The sequence below is a fragment of the Hyperoodon ampullatus genome, assembly GCF_949752795.1.
Source record: "Hyperoodon ampullatus genome assembly, chromosome: 7".
Lineage (NCBI taxonomy): Eukaryota > Metazoa > Chordata > Mammalia > Artiodactyla > Ziphiidae > Hyperoodon > Hyperoodon ampullatus.
The window spans coordinates 13,576,363-13,593,341 of record NC_136920.1 but is presented as its reverse complement, the minus strand read 5'-3'; the positions used below and the strand labels follow the sequence as shown (position 1 = coordinate 13,593,341).

General features: G+C 40.6%; 1 protein-coding gene across 1 annotated transcript; it reads right to left on the bottom strand.

Annotated features, from left to right (window-relative positions):
- Positions 1–1,732: 1,732 nt before the first annotated feature.
- On the bottom strand, positions 1,733–15,408 carry TCN1 (transcobalamin 1; the record flags this gene model as incomplete). Its single annotated transcript, XM_079708364.1, has 9 exons — positions 1,733–1,938; positions 2,108–2,226; positions 4,139–4,325; positions 5,632–5,818; positions 8,189–8,376; positions 9,656–9,811; positions 11,181–11,321; positions 12,345–12,524; positions 15,297–15,408. The coding sequence occupies 9 exons, from the start codon at positions 15,406–15,408 to the stop codon at positions 1,877–1,879; spliced, it is 1,332 nt and encodes a 443-aa protein (XP_079564490.1). The 3' UTR covers positions 1,733–1,876.
- Positions 15,409–16,979: the final 1,571 nt, after the last annotated feature.

The window sequence follows — 16,979 nt, the reverse complement described above, 5'->3', positions numbered from 1 at the left end:
AAGGCATTTCTATCAGACAACAGTGTTACTACCTTCTACTTAAAGACCATGGGCTCATCTTTCTCCATCAGAAACGGAGGTTAGCAGTGCTAGAGGGGAGTGTTGGAAAACATAGTGGCATAAAGTGAGGTTTGATATTTAATCCAATCAGAATTAAATGAGAATTGAAAAGAAAATGACTTTAATGTTGTGATGGCATATTATTTGACTCCATGTTGGTATACCAATGAGATTAATTTCTTGTACCACATTTGGGAAAATAGGTCTAACACAGATTGGGTGCTTTACTGGTATTGACTGAATATTACAGAAAATGAGCTAGAATCATTGAGAGAGAGTTAGGGATGTTGGAGAGACCTAGTCCAACTTTGTTATATTGAGATTCAGTTTCATTGGTTATTTCAGGGGCAATATTTTCTGTTATTTTGACATATTTGTGTTTATATTTTTTGCTTGAGCTTCCTTTATGGACAACATTGACCCTATGTTCTGGTTTTCCCAGGATAGTCCCAGTTTTTAATCTGTTTTTTTTTTCTGAGTATATTTATTAATAATGTTCACTTTCACTCTTAACAGAGTTATGGCTGGATGATAAACTGTATGGTCACACTGTGATGGACAGCATTCAATTTCACATAGATTGTATAGTCTACAAATAGATCTGACAGCTGGTACTGCATGCTCAGAGTACCATGGAGATCCCCCTGTCTCTAACTTAGCTTTCAAGATGTGACACAGACCCAAGAGGATGGAATCCCTTGCTGTGTAGTTGTGAAGGTATCTGTCACACCCGGTTAATGAAGGCCAGGGCAGAGCTGAACCTGAGAGTTGAAGATCAGTGCCAGAATGCAGTGTGTAGGAAGAGGGTTCAAACCCTGACTATGAATGCGTCAGGGTTGCTGGTGGAGGGGGAGAAGAGAAGAGTATCATCAAAACACAAGGAGCAATGAGGAAGACATTTTTGAAATAAGTTAACTAATTCTACCTAAAGGGCTCTTCCTTTTGGAGGTTATTTTAAATGGGTTACTTTATGCCTTATCTGAAGCACCTTTTGTCCTCCGGCTTCTTAAAGGCACTTCTGGTTCCTGGCTGAATGTGCACATAGCTCAGGTACTCAGTAAAATGTGTAGCCCAGCTCATGCTAAGACATGATTCAACTTTTTTTTTTAAGTGAATTCTGCTGAAATGAACATTGGAGTCATTTGTTTTTACATGTGTATTTTGATGATATGACTATAAGGATGATTTTTATGGTGAAATGAAAGGAAAATAAATGTGGGAGAACAAGTGGGACCCCGGGGAGGCAGCCGGAGGAGGGGATGAAAGTGTTCCTCAAACTTTGTGGACTGAGTTTTATGTGTAAACCTCACATTTCACCCTTTCTCCAGGGCAATATTTTTCTCTCTACCCACTGCCTGTATGAGGCCAATATGTCCACTCAGTTCCTCCCTTGCATCTGGGTCTCAGGGAGCTCAGTCTCCCTACGAACTTTCTCCTTGATCTCATTGGTTGCTGCTGCACCATTAGACCTAGAACTTTATCTCCATTTTCCCCAGTTGCCCAAGGTCAGCCAGATAGTTAGCAGGGGAACCTTGAGTAGAACTCAGTTTATTAGACAAGTGGGTCTAATCTCTTTCACTTTGTTTCCTCCTGAGGTAGTCTTCTCTCTAATAGTAATTCTCTTTTGCTATGAAATTATTAGAACATGCTCTTTTTGTATAGTTGTTGATCTTTTATTGAACATGCAAAGAGAGAATTAGAGGTTATTGACTATGCTATTGGGATCGAGATAAGTGAAAAGGAAGGTGTAAGATCAATTTCCATGTGGAATCTCACTACAAAAGGGTTAGACCCAGCTGAGGACGGTTTGGGTTTATTAGTATGTGCTCCAACGAACCTCCAAATATTCTCCATTTTTGACAACATAGCTCCCAGCTCCTGAAAAGGAAGAAGAAGAAGTGGGTCAAATGATTTGACCACCAAATCATCAGATAATGGGTATGGCTCTCCCAGCTCCTTGGCACGTTCCCCGCCAAAGCTTACACCCTCACACCTCAGTGCTTTGGGCATCTCACTCTGTAGCGTTGTTTGTCGTACTCTCCCTTACCTTGGCCCAGTGGTTGGCCATTGCTCAGAAGTTGCCAGTAGGTTCTGTCACTATTGCTGGCGCTTATGCCCTGAACAGAGGTGATGTAGGGCCCCCATAGGCTGTCCTCCATTTTGAAACTGTGGGGGACAGTGAGTGGGTTACAGGAACTTAGAATGGTCGAAGGCAACTCTCCATGGGCGTTTCTCAAACTTTAACATACCTAAGAATCACTTGAAGATGCTTCAAAATACACAGATCTCCTGGCCCTATCCCCAGATACCTTGATTCTGTCGGTCTGGGCTGGGACCAGGAATCTGCACATTTTATCAACATTCCAGGTCATTCTGATGCAGGCCCTCTACAATCCATGCAACATGAGATAAATGGTTCCCCTGGTTTCTGCCCCTCCTTCCTGCCATAGTAGACACTTTGCCATCAACAATTTCGAATCTTCTACCCAAGACAGTAACTGAGGAAGACACTAAAGCAGTACAAGAAAGTGTTAATTGGTTGTCCTAGAGGCACTTAGGAAAGAGGAGCAGGAAAGGGTAATTTAGTAATTCATACCTGTTTATTACACAGTGACACAGTCAGTGTCTTTTTCACATGTTTTACTCACATTTCTCTACCTTCCTGGGAACACTTGAAAGCAGGCTTTATAGTTATATATATACACATAGACATATATTTTCTCTGTTGCATCTTACAGCATGTTATTAAACACAATAAGCTACTGTCAGTTAGGTTTAAGGAGCCAAATAAGCCATATTTTTCAGAGGCAAAGTCAATATCTTAATTTTAATATTTGAACTCTCTAGGTCAGGGAACCTTAATCTAGGAGTCCATGAACCTCCTGAAAGGTGGGGGAGGCATGGAAAAGCTTCTGGGCATTTGTAAAACCTCTGATTTCAATAACAAGTTTGGGGGACTTCCCTGCTGGTGCAGTGGTTAAGAATCTGCCTGCCAATGCAGAGGACACAGGTTCGATCCCTGGTCTGGGAAGATCCCACATGCCGCGGAGCAGCTAAGCCCGTGTGTCACAACTACTGAGCCTGTGCTCTAGAGCCCACGCGCCACGACTACTGAGCCTGTGCTCTAGAGCCCACGAGCCACAACTACTGAGCCTACATGCCACAGCTACTGAAGCCCGCGCACCTAAAGCCCATGCTCCGCAACAAGAGAAGCCACTGCAATGAGGAGCCAGCGCACCACAATGAAGAGAAGCCCCCACTTGACGCAACTAGAGAAAGCCCGTATGCAGCAATGAAGACCCAACGCAGCCCAAAAAAAAAATTAATTAATTTAAAAAACGCACATGTAAAAAAACATAAATGACAAGTTTTGCACTCACAGACTTAGAGAATGAACTTACGGTTACCAGGGGTAAAGGGTAAAGGGTAGCGGGGGTGGGAGATAGATTAGGAGTTTGGGATTGACATGTACACACTACTATATTTAAAATAGATAACCAACAAAGACCTACTGTATAGCACAGGGAACTCAGCTCAATATTCTGTAATAACCTAAATGGGAAAACAATTTAAAAGAATGGACACTTTTATGGGTATAACTGAATCACTTTGCTGTACACCTGTAACTAACACATCATTGTTAATCAACTATACTCCAATATAAAATAAAAATTTTTAAAAATGACACATTTTGTGTGTATATTCCTTTTTCTGGGATGAGAATCCCACTTGTCTGACTTTCAAAGGGGTCAGCGATTCAAAAATAGTTAAGAACCACTGTTCCAGACACGAAATGTCTGACTTAAGAGGTTCTATTTATTGAAGGAGTTTTACTGACAGAAGAGGGATCCCTGGTACTTATTTGTCTATTCAGTGAACAATAATTTAATACTTACTACATGCTAGAAGAGGAAAAATTTCACCTCCCTTTTTTTAACCCCGGCCGTGCGATGTTGGTGAACAGCAAAAGTACTGACTGAGAGGTGTTTTAAATGTACATTGTATTCAGGTGCAGATGTATTCTTGCTGAGTCATAATCACATTAAATTCCTTAACCTTAGGTTATGTACAGACATACCGAAATGCAGCCTCATTTTGTTTCTGAGCTGCCTTCATCACATCGAGGAAGACAGAACCCTTTCTCACGGTGACTTCGGTAGAATTGAAAATTTCATTGATTTGCACAGAGTAATTGACTGAAATATTCGAGGGTGAGACAGTAGGTGTCACAGATACAGGCTCATCAGTGGAGATGTTGAATTTATCTGGCAGAGACAGAAAGGCAGAAAAGAATTATTATAAGGAATAATAAAAATGATGTTAGAGTCTGCACACCTCTCCAACCCCTATGCAACGATTCTTTCCCTTTATGCAGAGGAAGGTTTGTACAAGGAGCAAGGGTCAGCAATCGAGGGGCAGATCTCTCATATGACTAAAGCACAAATTAAAACCACATACTCACCAGCTTGTGCAGGCTTGTGCCTGCATCAATTTCCAGCTGTTTCAGCAATTCAATTGCCCCATCTACCATTTCCCACAGAGGCTCCTGATTTTTTTTTTTTGCTTTGGTGCAGCATACAATAATGCTCCCCACCCCCCCCTTTTTTTTTTTTTGCCTTTTAATTTTTTTTATTGAAGTATAGTTGACATACAATATTATGTTAGTTTCAGGTGTAAAACAATGATTCGACATTTATATTCATTACGAATTGATCACCATGGAAAGTCTAGTAACCATCTGTCACCATACAAAGTTATTACAATATTATTGACTATATTCTCTATGCTGTACTTTATATTCCCATGAATTATTTATTGTACAACAGGAAATTTATATTTCTTAGTGCCCTTCCCCTATTTTTTTCCCAATCCCTGGCCTTTTTATTTCTTAACATTTATTGAAAACATTATGTGCCAGGCACTGTACTAATCATTTTACATGGATTTTCTCCTTCAGTCCTTACAAATACCTATGTTACATACTATTATCATTTGCATTTCTTATAGTAGAAAACTGAGGCTTAGAAGTTAAACATTTTGTCTGAGATCCCTAAACCTACATGTGCCTGAACCAGAAATGAACAAGATAGATAGAAGGAAAAATCTTCTTTCTTTGTACGTTGTTGCAAAATCAGTTGTTTGATTAATGATTCATGCTGCAATTTTCTTATAATACTGCCATATTCTTTCCACATTAATGTCTTATGTCTCTGAGGGACCACTCATTGAGCATAATGAAAAGTCAGAGACACCATACTTTTTAGGACAGGAATGATGCTCGGAAAATCTCTGTCCAGCAGTCAGAAAACATCCCTTTGGAGATAGACGTCCTTTAATAAACTCTACCTTGTTCATCACTGTTTGAACCAAGAACAGTATCTACTTACTCTGTTAAGGACAAATCCTTAGGTGGTTATGATCACATATGGAGGACTGAGTTCTGAGTTCTATCTGGGAACTGTTATGCTTTAGAGGTTTAACTGGTCACTTTTGGTCCCTGAGGAAACCTAAGTCTCACACACTTTGGGTGTTATGCTGAAAGGCAAAACAGTTTGCTCATTAGTGCTATACCTGGACTGCAGGCACAAGAACAGTTTTTGTTGACATCCAAGTAGGTCTTTCCCATCAGGGCAGGTAAGATCTGGGCTGCAGCAATTGGCAGATGGAATGCTCCCTGAAAAATGTTGTGAAGTACTGTGTGCAGAGTTTCTTGGCAATTCCCTTTATTTTTGAAATAGTTTGATGAGACAAACAGAGCCTAACGTGAGAGAGAGAGAGAGAGAGAGAGAGAGAGAGAGAGAGAGAATGAGAATAAATGAGAGAAACTTCACATAACGGGAAAGCCTGCATCTAACTAATTTAGTAAATCTTTATTGGACATTGACTACATAGGAACCACCTTAGACCACTAAAATACCTTTCCCACCATGAAGAAGCTTATAAGCTAGTTTGGGTGGGGAGGTGGGAATTGTTAAATCACACAAACTCTCATAGCGTCAATGAGAACAGACTTTCTCTACCGTATTTACTCTTTTTTTTTTTTTTTTTGGCAGTACACGGGCCTCTCACTGTTGTGGCCTCTCCCGTTGCGGAGCACAGGCTCCAGACGCACAGGCTCAGCGGCCATGGCTCACAGGCCCAGCCGCTCCGCAGCATGTGGGATCTTCCTGGACCGGGGCACAAACCCGTGTCCCCTGCATCGGCAGGTGGACTCTCAACCACTGTGCCACCAGGGAAGCCCCGTATTTACTCTTGTATCACTGATGCTGAAACAGTACTTGTCATATAGGAGGCAATCCATAAATAGTGTGAACAGATTCTTGTAAAGGAGTCCCTACGATGAATGCCCTAAGAGAAGCATCTAGCAGCATGGCCTTTCCAAAGAGGAAGAGCTCATAAACATTTAGCGAGACTGAAGAAAGGCTTGGTGGAGAAGGCAGTACTTGAATAGGCTTGGTGGTATGATGACATTTCAGTAGGTGACATGAGGAGGCAACAACCTGACCAAAGGGGATAAAGTAGGAGTGGCCAGTGCCTGGCCTGGCCATGATGAGAGTATCTGCGTTTTAGTAAAATCCCCAGAGGATTCCTCCTGGCTTAGGAGAACTGGTGTCGAGGGAACACTCAGGGCAATTGTGGAAGGACAGCCCGGAGAAGGAGGTTGGGACCAGATTGGTAGGCTCTTGAATTTCACGGTGCGGTGTCTGCCATCATTTGCTTGACAGTGGGACGTCTAACAGGTTCTTGAACAGAAACTATCCAGGCAGCAGATATAAACTGGACTGAAGGGGCAGCATTACAGGGTAGGAAAAATTAAGAGGGTATTAGAGCGAGTAAGACAAGGACTAAAATGGACTAAACGTGAAGATGTTGCTCCGTGGTTTCTCAAGGAAGGACCATTCTCCTTTTCATTTTTTCTTGAAGACTCTTAAAGATAACCAAGTAGTCAACCAGCATTTGTGGGATATTAAAAAAAAAAAAAAAAAAAACCTCATCCTATTATATCTTCTCTTATAAACTGTCTGGTAGGTAAGCAGCTCTTGGTCCTGCTGTGAATGAATACCACCTGTAGGGTTTTTAAACAAGACCAAGGCCCATGTTCCACCCCTAAATTTCTGTATTAACTGGTTGGTGTGGAGTGTAAACATTAGTATTTTATAAAAGCTCCTCCAGGTGATTCAGATGTGCAGCCAGAATGGGAAACCACGGTTTTATATTAATTTCAAACTTATCAAGTGTGAATAGTAACAACAATATAAACACTCTTTATGATTGGACCCTTGCTTACATCATCAGCCTCATCTTGTAATTTTTCCCAAGCACCTTGTGCTGAACATTTTGATCTTCCTAAAATATGGAATGTTCTTTTGTGCCTTTGTCCTTTGTCCTTGCTTCTTCTCTCCCTTTGAAAGTTCTCTCACCCTGAGTCAGCCTAGCAGACCCAAATTCATACCAAAGACTCGGTGAAATCTTTTTTTTTTTCTTCTATGAACCTTTCTTCATCTCCTCTTGTATCTACCTCTTAGAGTTGAGTAGATCAGTGAGTAAATGCAGGAATAAATTCTCAGTCTTCAAGGAACATATACAGGATAGTGTTGGCATTGAGTATGAGTTTTGAAACCAATTGTTTCAGTCCTATCCCGATCTGCATCGCTCTTTGGCTTTGTACTATTAGGCAAGTTACCGGTACTCCATGATTCACACTCATTACTTCCTAGGAAATAGAGGTAATAATTCTTTCTTCACTGGGTGGTTGTGCATTAATGACTTAGTGTCAATAAATACCAGCTGCCACTACCACTTATTATTTCCATACCAGTAACCTAATTTGGGAGGTAAGGTGAAACGCCAAACAGTGGTATATGGTGAAGTGTGAAACTGCATGTGATGAAACAACAAGACAGATTGTAGCAGGCTTTAGAATTTCTTAAATGTAGTCAGGAAGAGCTTCATAGAAGCATCAAATATGGAAAGGTAAAGGTGAGGAGAATACATTTCAGGCAGGGGAGGGGAATCACAGGAGTGGAATCAAAGTCAGTATAGGAAACAGAATGAATAGTAAGGGAGGATGAGGATGTTGCTTTCCTCCTTGAATCCATTCTGTCTCCTGGTTTACGCTCTGACTTACCTGCATAGCTTCTCCTGTGCTGAATATGTTTCCAAAGAGACCATCATTTTTTGCAGACAGAATCTTATTTACCAGTGATGTTATATAAACATTGGTTTTGTTTAAATCCTTTATATCTGCTTCAATCTTCTCCTTTTCTATACTCCTCTTCACACAGGTTAGAGCAAGAACAGCCATTGCTCCAGTATCTGTCAGGAAGCAAAACACTGGTGATAGGGTGACTAACCATCCTGGTGCACCCTGGACTGAGTAGTTTCCTGGTATGTGGGACTTTCAGTACTAACAACAGGACAAATCTGGACAAACTGGGATGGTTGGTCATGCTCGTGAATGATGGGAGAGAAGAATTTCAAGGTACAGCAGTCATCCCTCTGGCACTAACCTCTCAAATATTGCAAGATTCCTTCCTTATGTTGAATAGCCATGTACCTTGTACTCAGAAGCTCACATCTTGGTCATAGAAACACATGGATTTGTAGGTGCAAACACATGAATGGTCTGCTTTTACATACTGGTTGTTCTCATCTTTTTTCTCATCTTTGCCATATTGGCAAAGAAATTGAGAAAACCCAGGATAATACTCCAAAGAAATATGTCTTTGTAAAGTTCCAAGGTTTCCATTAGACTGATTAAGAAATAGCGCTTGAGAGCAGTTTATTCAGTAAACCTACTTAATGGGGAGGAGGAGGCAAGAGATTGGAAGAATGGAGGATAAGGTATTTTTTTTCTGGCTCGTTACTTGGTTTCCTCTATGTTCTTTAGGCATGGTGCCTTCCCTCTCTCATAGAAGAAGGAGTGTAAGAAGCTCACTTTCTCCTTACTATCCTGAGACACTGAATGGTGGTTTTCTTTGAACTTCTTGGAGAAAAATGAGCTTGTGGATCTGGGCCCCTAGGGACTGAGCAACAACACCACTTGTCTAAAGGGGACTTCTTTTTGGATGTGTAAGCTGATCCAGTGGGAAATTTCTGGTCCTTCTCCATGGTGGATACACACTTTATTGATCAAAATATTGGGCCTGACCACTGGAGAGGTTGTATTATTCAAGTAATCCCGCACATCCAAATGGTCCCAGTAGATTAGAGAAAGATGCAGGGTTGAGATAAATGAATTCCACTGCATTCCCTTTCTCTAATATTTATACTTCCTAAGATGTCTTATCTGAAGAGTCTCATGATCTATCCTCATTTTAAAGATGGGAAAATTAAAGTCAAGAGTTAACATCCGTTGGTTAACTTTCAAAGGAAAGTGTGAGTAGGAACCACGTCTTTCTACTATACTGCACATCTATAAAGAGGCTTAAATACTACTCAGTATCCATTCTTCTAAACAAAAATTCTCTTCTGAGGAGACTAGGGTAAAGAGGATAGAAAAGATTCAAGTACTTACTGGTAGAAAAATTCAAAGGGCAAGGCCTATTGGTGCCTATGTCCTTGAAACCAAGGGAATTGGGTTTAAATGACTCACCTACTGAGAACTGGCCACCAAAATAATAGTTTTTATTTTCAGGAGTGAAGTAAGGAATAACGTTGGTGATTGAGTAGTTCCCATTGAACAGACACAAGGCCAAGAGGGCCAGGCTGAGCTGGTAATAGTTAGTCAGCGGATTGTCACTGTGTGTTTCTGGCAGAGAGAAAAGAAATGCCTTATTCACGGAAGTGGTACTGGAATAGTACATTTTAAACTTATTTCTACTTACTTTATCTCCATTTCTTTACATTTAAAGAGAGGTGAATAAGAGAGGGGAGATATTGCTCATAGAATCGGCAAACTTGAGAAATTTAAAGGTTCTTAAGGGCCACCAAATTCAACTCAACTCGTTTCATTTTATAATTGAGGAGATTCAGCACTAAAGGTATAAAAAGTACTCCTGGCAATCCCACTTCTAGGCATATACCCAGAAAAAAAACATAATTTGAAAAGATACATGCACCCCAATGTTCATTGCAGCACTATTTACAATAGCCAGGACATGGAAGCAACATAAATGTCCATCAGTGGAGGAATGGATAAAGATGTGGTACATATATACAATGGAATATTACTCAGCCATAAAAAAGAACAAAATAATGCCATTTGCAGCAACATGGATGAACCTAGAGATTGTCATACTGAGTGAAGTAAGTCAGACACAGAAAGACAAATGTTATATGATATCGCTTATATGTGGAATCTAAAAAAAAGGGTACAAATGAACTTATTTACAAAACAGAAGTAGAGTCACAGATGTAGAAAACAAACTTATGGCTACCAAGGAATAAGGGGGGGAGGGATAAATTGGGAGATTGGGACTGACATATACACACCACTATATATAAAATAGATAACTAATAAGAACCTACTGTATAGCACAGGGCAATTCTCTGTAATGACCTATGTGGGAAAAAATCTAAAAAAGAGTGGATATATGTATATGTATAACTGATTCACTTTGCTGTACACCTGAAATGAACCCAACATTGTAAATCAACTATACTCCAATAAAAATTTTTAAAAAATACTATCCTGATGTTCAGGTGGTTACATAGTTAGGACTAGAATGCACAAATATACTTCACTAGCAGCCGTGATGGTCAACCTATTTTTCCCAGTGATAAAGTACTTTTTGCCATCTTTAACTCTTGTAATATTATAGAATCATATGTATATGCTTTGATACTTATGACACAGTGTCTCGTATTGCTCAGCTATTTCTGGTGTAATTTGTCTAAATGCCAAGCTTCTGGAGGACTAGAGAACTGTGACCTGTATGTTTGTGTGTTGGTGTGTGCATTCATCATCCTACGTAAGGTCAATGCTCAGTTGAACATATTGGAAAAGAAAACTCAAGATGCATGTTGAAAGAAGGAAGAAGGGAAAGTGATCTTCAAAGGTATAGTGGGATGAATGAAGTGAAGAGGAGATGGAAAAAGTAGGGGGAAACTTCATACAGTTCTGAATCAGTGGAGGAGAAGACAAGGATGTCCAGGGTCTCTGAACATTTGATTCTCACCCATATTCTCAATTTCTGCTTTGAATTTCTCTCCTAGTTTGCTAACCAGACGAGCATCACGTATAAACACTTCACCAGAGTTATTACATGCTCCCAAAGCCAAGATAACCAAGGCAAGCTCTCCTGAGGTTATCTCTGACTCTGAAAAGAAAAGTATTCAAGTTAAACAAGGTACATGCTTATAATTTTTTTGGCCTCCCGTCTTCCTTGAGACTTATATTGCTTGTCACTCCTTTCTCCTGTTCTACTCTTTACTAATATTTTATTGTTCTCTTCTTTATCCCCAAAACAGAGCCTTTTCTAGCAGTACTGTATAAATGCAAGTGAGCTCTTAATCTTTCCCATGAAATTATGGGTTCTTTTTGGAATCATGTAATCCTTATAAAAATGAACAAAGAATAAAAATAGATAAATAATAAAGCCTTGGGATTTTCTCTCCTTGTGGGTGCCATCTTTCCTGGATAGGAATAATTGACTTGTATGTTCTGCCTTACAGAGTGTCCAAACTCTCAGGCTGCTCCTAATTCTCACAATAATATTGTTAGGTAGGTAGGGGTGGTATATTTCCCCCTTATACTCATTAGAAAGCTAAAGCTCGATATTGAAAAGAAAGGCTCAAAGTGGAATCTGGTCTCAAACCCAGTCCACATCTCTGTTGCTCTATGGTTGCCTCTCTACTGTCAGCTTTCTTGGTTGTGGTCCACACCCTCTCTGGTCATGAACTCAACTATATCATATAGCAGTCTTAATGGATGAGAGTCTATAATTTCTTTTGCTTTTCCTTGTAACTTTTTGAAGGAATATGATTTTCAGGGCTCAAAGAAGGAAGGCCTAGCTCTAGAGTAAGTGGCAGGGGATTGATGTCTTGAGGTACCTTTGTGTCATCTCAATTTTTTTTTGAATTTCATGTGAACTTCATCAAAAAAAAACCCACTACATACTTGTGTTAGATTTTTTTTTAATTTAGGTAATATTGGTTTATAACATTAAATAAGTTTCATGTGTACGACATTTTATATCTACCCCTGTTCACCTCAAGTTTTCTACAGCTAAGACTGATGTATCAGGGATGTTTTGGACACACAATTTTTAGAACTCACTGGAGATCATCTTTATAGATAGGTAAGTCTTTTCCTAACTCTTCCGGGGAATATAGGCACTCACCTCTCCTTTTCATATCTTCTTGAATTTGTTGAGTCAGCTGTTGTTCTAGCCTTTGGTTCTGAACCTGAACAAGTCTGAGGGTCAGCAGGATGTTGGCACTTTGGATTCCTTTGGCATAGTTTGAATTTACCATTGTGTTTACTAGAGGATTTAGATAGGAGCAGTTTTCTCTGCTTACCTCTGTGGCAAGGGAGGGAGGAAATAAGAAACACACACTCATGAAATGTTAGGGCTAGGAACAGGGATGATATTAAAAGATTTAGTAACAGATATGGCACAGACATAGACCCTTCCAGTAGTCGCTGGCAGTGTTGCTGTAACAATACAAAGGTGGGTCTGGAGCCCCGCTCTGCCAGGTATTACTTTTTTGCCAACCAGCATGGAAGTGTTAGCTATTTTAACAACTATTTAGCCTTACCATTGTGTCCTGGCAGAATATAAGTCCTGCCTGGTAGATCTAGTACCGTTACCTAATTTGAGGCCTAGGGAGGGTATCCTTAAAGAGACCTTGGTAATTGGAGCCTAGCCCAATCTACTTTCTAGATTCAGTTATTTCCTTCTCCATCTTCTTCTAATTCACTTGGGTTAATGCTGAAGGGAAGAAGAGAGAAGAGAAAGAAGGCAAAAATTCTGCGTGTCATTGGTGATTGAGCCTAAAGCTGCATTGTCTGATTGCCCAACTGGCCAGGCATCAAGATCATTATTCAGCATTATGGAGCCTTTAAACCTTCTGGTTTTAGCCTCGACGTGTCCAAATCCCAGGGGCAAGGATGGAGGGAGTCCCATTACATTGTGGAAATAAAAGGAGAATCCAGACCCCCAGGAACTGGAGAATAAGAAGAGTTAACTATCACTGAAAACATTTCTAAATATTCTATGACCATAATCTTAAGAAAATCCTACCCGGGCTTCCCTGGTGGCGCAGTGGTTGAGAGTCCGCCTGCCGATGCGGGGAACACGGGTTCGTGCCCCGGTCCGGGAAGATCCCACATGCCACGGAGCGGCTGGGCCCGTGAGCCGTGGCCGCTGAGCCTGCGCATCCGGAGCCTGTGCTCCGCAACGGGAGAGGTCACAGCAGTGAGAGGCCCGCGTACCGCAAAAAAAAAAAAGAAAGAAAAGAAAATCCTACCCATCTCCAGATTACCTCATGGGTTTGTGGAATAGTGAGAAGAATATGAACCCTGAGTTCAGGCAGACCTTGGCTGGATTATTTGCTCCTTAACTTATAACTGGGGGTAAGTTACATAACTTTTTTTTTTTTTTTGGTTGCATTGGGTCTTCGTTTCTGCACACGGGCTTTCTCTAGTTGCAGCGAGTGGGGGCTACTCTTTGTTGCGGTGCGCTGGCTTCTCACTGCGGTGGCTTCTCTTGTTGTGGAGCACGGGCTCTAGGCGCGCAGGCTTCAGTAGTTGTGCATGGGCTTAGTTGCTCCGTGGCATGTGGGGTCTTCCCAGACCAGGGCTCGAACCTGTGCCCCCTTCATTGGCAGGAGGATTCTCAACCACTGCGCCACCAGGGAAGTCCCAAGTTATGTAACTTGCTTGACTTCAGTTGAAATGGTGGATATTAACACCTACTCCATGGATACTGGACAAAAAAAACCCTCTAAGTAAACTATAAAATACTGTACATATTATTACCTCTAGCTCAACTCGAGTTTCTAAGGATCACTATACTTAGAGAGTCCAGGAAATGTTATTTTCCTTGTCCACCTTTCTTCACTTTAAAAGAGAGAGTCAGGAAGATCTGAATGGAGTGATTGTAGAAGGGTCATGGTTTGTTACAGGCACAATTGGACAATTGTGAGTCACCTCTGAGATTTCGTGGAAGCATCCAGTTCAGCAGATTTTCTGGCACTGAAATAGACTTTTTAGCTCCTGGTCAACAGCTCAAATCAGCTTCCTTAACCACTAAAAACAAAGTTAATTATTGTGTACAATGAATGAAACTCCAAAGCCTCCATGGAGACCCCCTGTTCTTAGGATACAACAGGAGAAATGACAGGCCAGGAAGAACAATTAGAGGTGGCAGATTCAGAACTTTAGTGTTTCTGCTGTGGGATGGATCGCTTCTTGTGGGCTGTAGAGACCGGGAAGATGTAGCCGCAGCTGACACCACATTGTGGCACCATCTTTGGACTGGTTTGAGGCTCAGTTCCAGGGTAAAGACTTATAATAGAGAAATCATGCACCTGTGAGCTATACCGGACTTTAAGAAATCACCTGCTTCAACACCCTTCCCTGATTATCCTCCATTTATGGATGAAGCTAAAAAAATTCAGAAACATTGGATCATTTGGCTATTAAGGGGTCAGACTATACCTGAACCCAGTTTTTCTTTCTCTTAGTTAGTATTTTTGAAATAGAATCACATACTCTCTGGAGCCTACACCCAGAGGAGAGATGATGGGTTTCTACCCACGTCCTGTGGGGAAGAGTTGAAAAGAAGAAGATGTGTAGCTTGGAATATCTGAACTCAATAATGAAAAGAGAGCAGCCTTCGTTATTTGAAAGAGATTATTAACATTATTTTTTTCTTCGTAGTTAAACAAGGAGTTAACCTAAAACCCATAGGTTGAACTTCAGAAAAAGAGATTGCATCTCAGAATCAAAGATACTTTTCCATGATCTTGAATAATTTCTGAGTCATGAATTTTCTATCACTGAAAATGAACAAGAATAGACAGTTACTGGGCAGGCCCGTTGTGGTAGAAAGGATCTTAGCATAGGAGGAAGACTTAGGCAGGTTAATGTTGAATCTATGATCCCTCTTAAAACAACGTACATTGTGGAACTTTCCTCACCATCTCCTGCCACCCTTTACATTACTCATAGAGCCCAACAGCATACAGAATTGGAATAGGGTCTTTTCTCAGGTAACTCTACACAAAGCTCCCTGTCAATAGCCTTCAGACTATCATGCTAGAGCAATTTTAGGTCAAACCATACTCACCACAGATCTGGCATAGTTGACTTGGAATAAGAGAAAACAATAGCAACCCCAGTAGGCGCAGCTGGTGTGATGGTCTCATCTCTCCAACAGTGTACAGGAATGGTGAGGACATGGCTGGCTACTTACTGGGTGATGGACAGAGGGTAGTGAGAGCTGCTCCTTCAGTTTGCCTCAGTCTCTTTCACTCAAGCAAATATTGAGTAATGTCAGGAGGTGTGGTCAAGTGTGTTTGTCCAAATAACGTAATAAACCAGGAAGAAGACTTGAAAGGTATAGTCAGGGAGAATGAGGAAATAATTTTTCTTTGTTTCCTATCCCAAAACTTTAGGATTCATATTCCCTACTTGCCTTCAGCCCAATGAGAATAAATTATGTGAATGACTGTTTTCAGTAATGTTCTCTCTTTCCCATTCCCCTTTGGTTGTATTTTATTTATGTCTCCTGAGAGATTAGATTTGATGGGGGCAAGGGCTTACAACATATAAAAATGGAAGTAGAAGTTGGAAGTCTGAAGTTGGAACAGGCAGGATGGGGGAGCCTGGCACATGGGAAGGTCTTTGGCATAGTGTTTTTTTTAATTTATTATTTTTTTTTATTTTAAGCATAGTGGTTTTTGACCTATGATTTTTTCCTAAGATAGATGCCCTGAGAGTTTTCTAGCCCAGGAGGAAAACCATAGAGATATACATCAAATGTGGATTTTGGGTGTGCCAGGAAGGATGCTACATGCAACATGTAGGAAATATTGTCTATCATAGTTCTTCCAAAAACTATTAGAGAATACTCTGTTTGGCTTTACAATGTTTGCTCTGGGTCAGCAAGATGGTGGAATAGGAGGTCTCTCATATATAACCCCACAGCAATAGTAATCTTAGCAGCCATCCATGGACAAAAGTTCCTATGTAGAAACTATGGGTTCCAGGTAGGAGGTTGTACAACGCCAGTGGAGCCATCAAGGAGGACTGTATTGAGAAAGCAAACCAAAGGAAACAGACTTGTGTTCACAAAGAAGCAGGCAAACGTGACACCACCAAATGAAACTAATAAGTAGACCTAACAGACATGTACAAAAAACATAGGGAAGAAGCTCCTTGACATTTGTCTTGGCAATGATTTTTTTTGGATATGAAACTGAGAGCATAAACAGCAAAAGCAAAAATAACAAACGGGACTATATCAAACTGAAAAGCTTCTGCATAGCAAAGGAAGCCATCAGCAAAATAAAGAGGCAGCCTAGGGAATGGGGAAAAAATATTTATTAGATACCATATACCTAATAAGGTATTAACATCTAAAATATATAAGGAACTCCTACAGATCAATAGCGAAAAACCCAAATAATCCCCCTGGAATATAGGCAAAGGACCTGAACAGATATTTTTCAAAGAAGATACACAAATGGCCAGTAAGTACATGAAAAGGTGCTCAAATCACTGTCATGAGGGAAATGCAAATCAAAACCACAGTGAGATATCACCTCACGCCTGTTAGGATGGCTATTGTCAAAAAGAAAAGAAGTAACAAGTGTTGGTGAGGATTTGAAGAAAAGGGAGCCCTGGTGCCATGTTGGTGGGAAGGTAAATTGGTACAGTCATTATGAAAAACAGTATGGCATTTTCTTAAGAAGTTAAAAATAGAACTATTTTTTGATTCAGCAATCTCAATTCTGGGTATATATCCAAA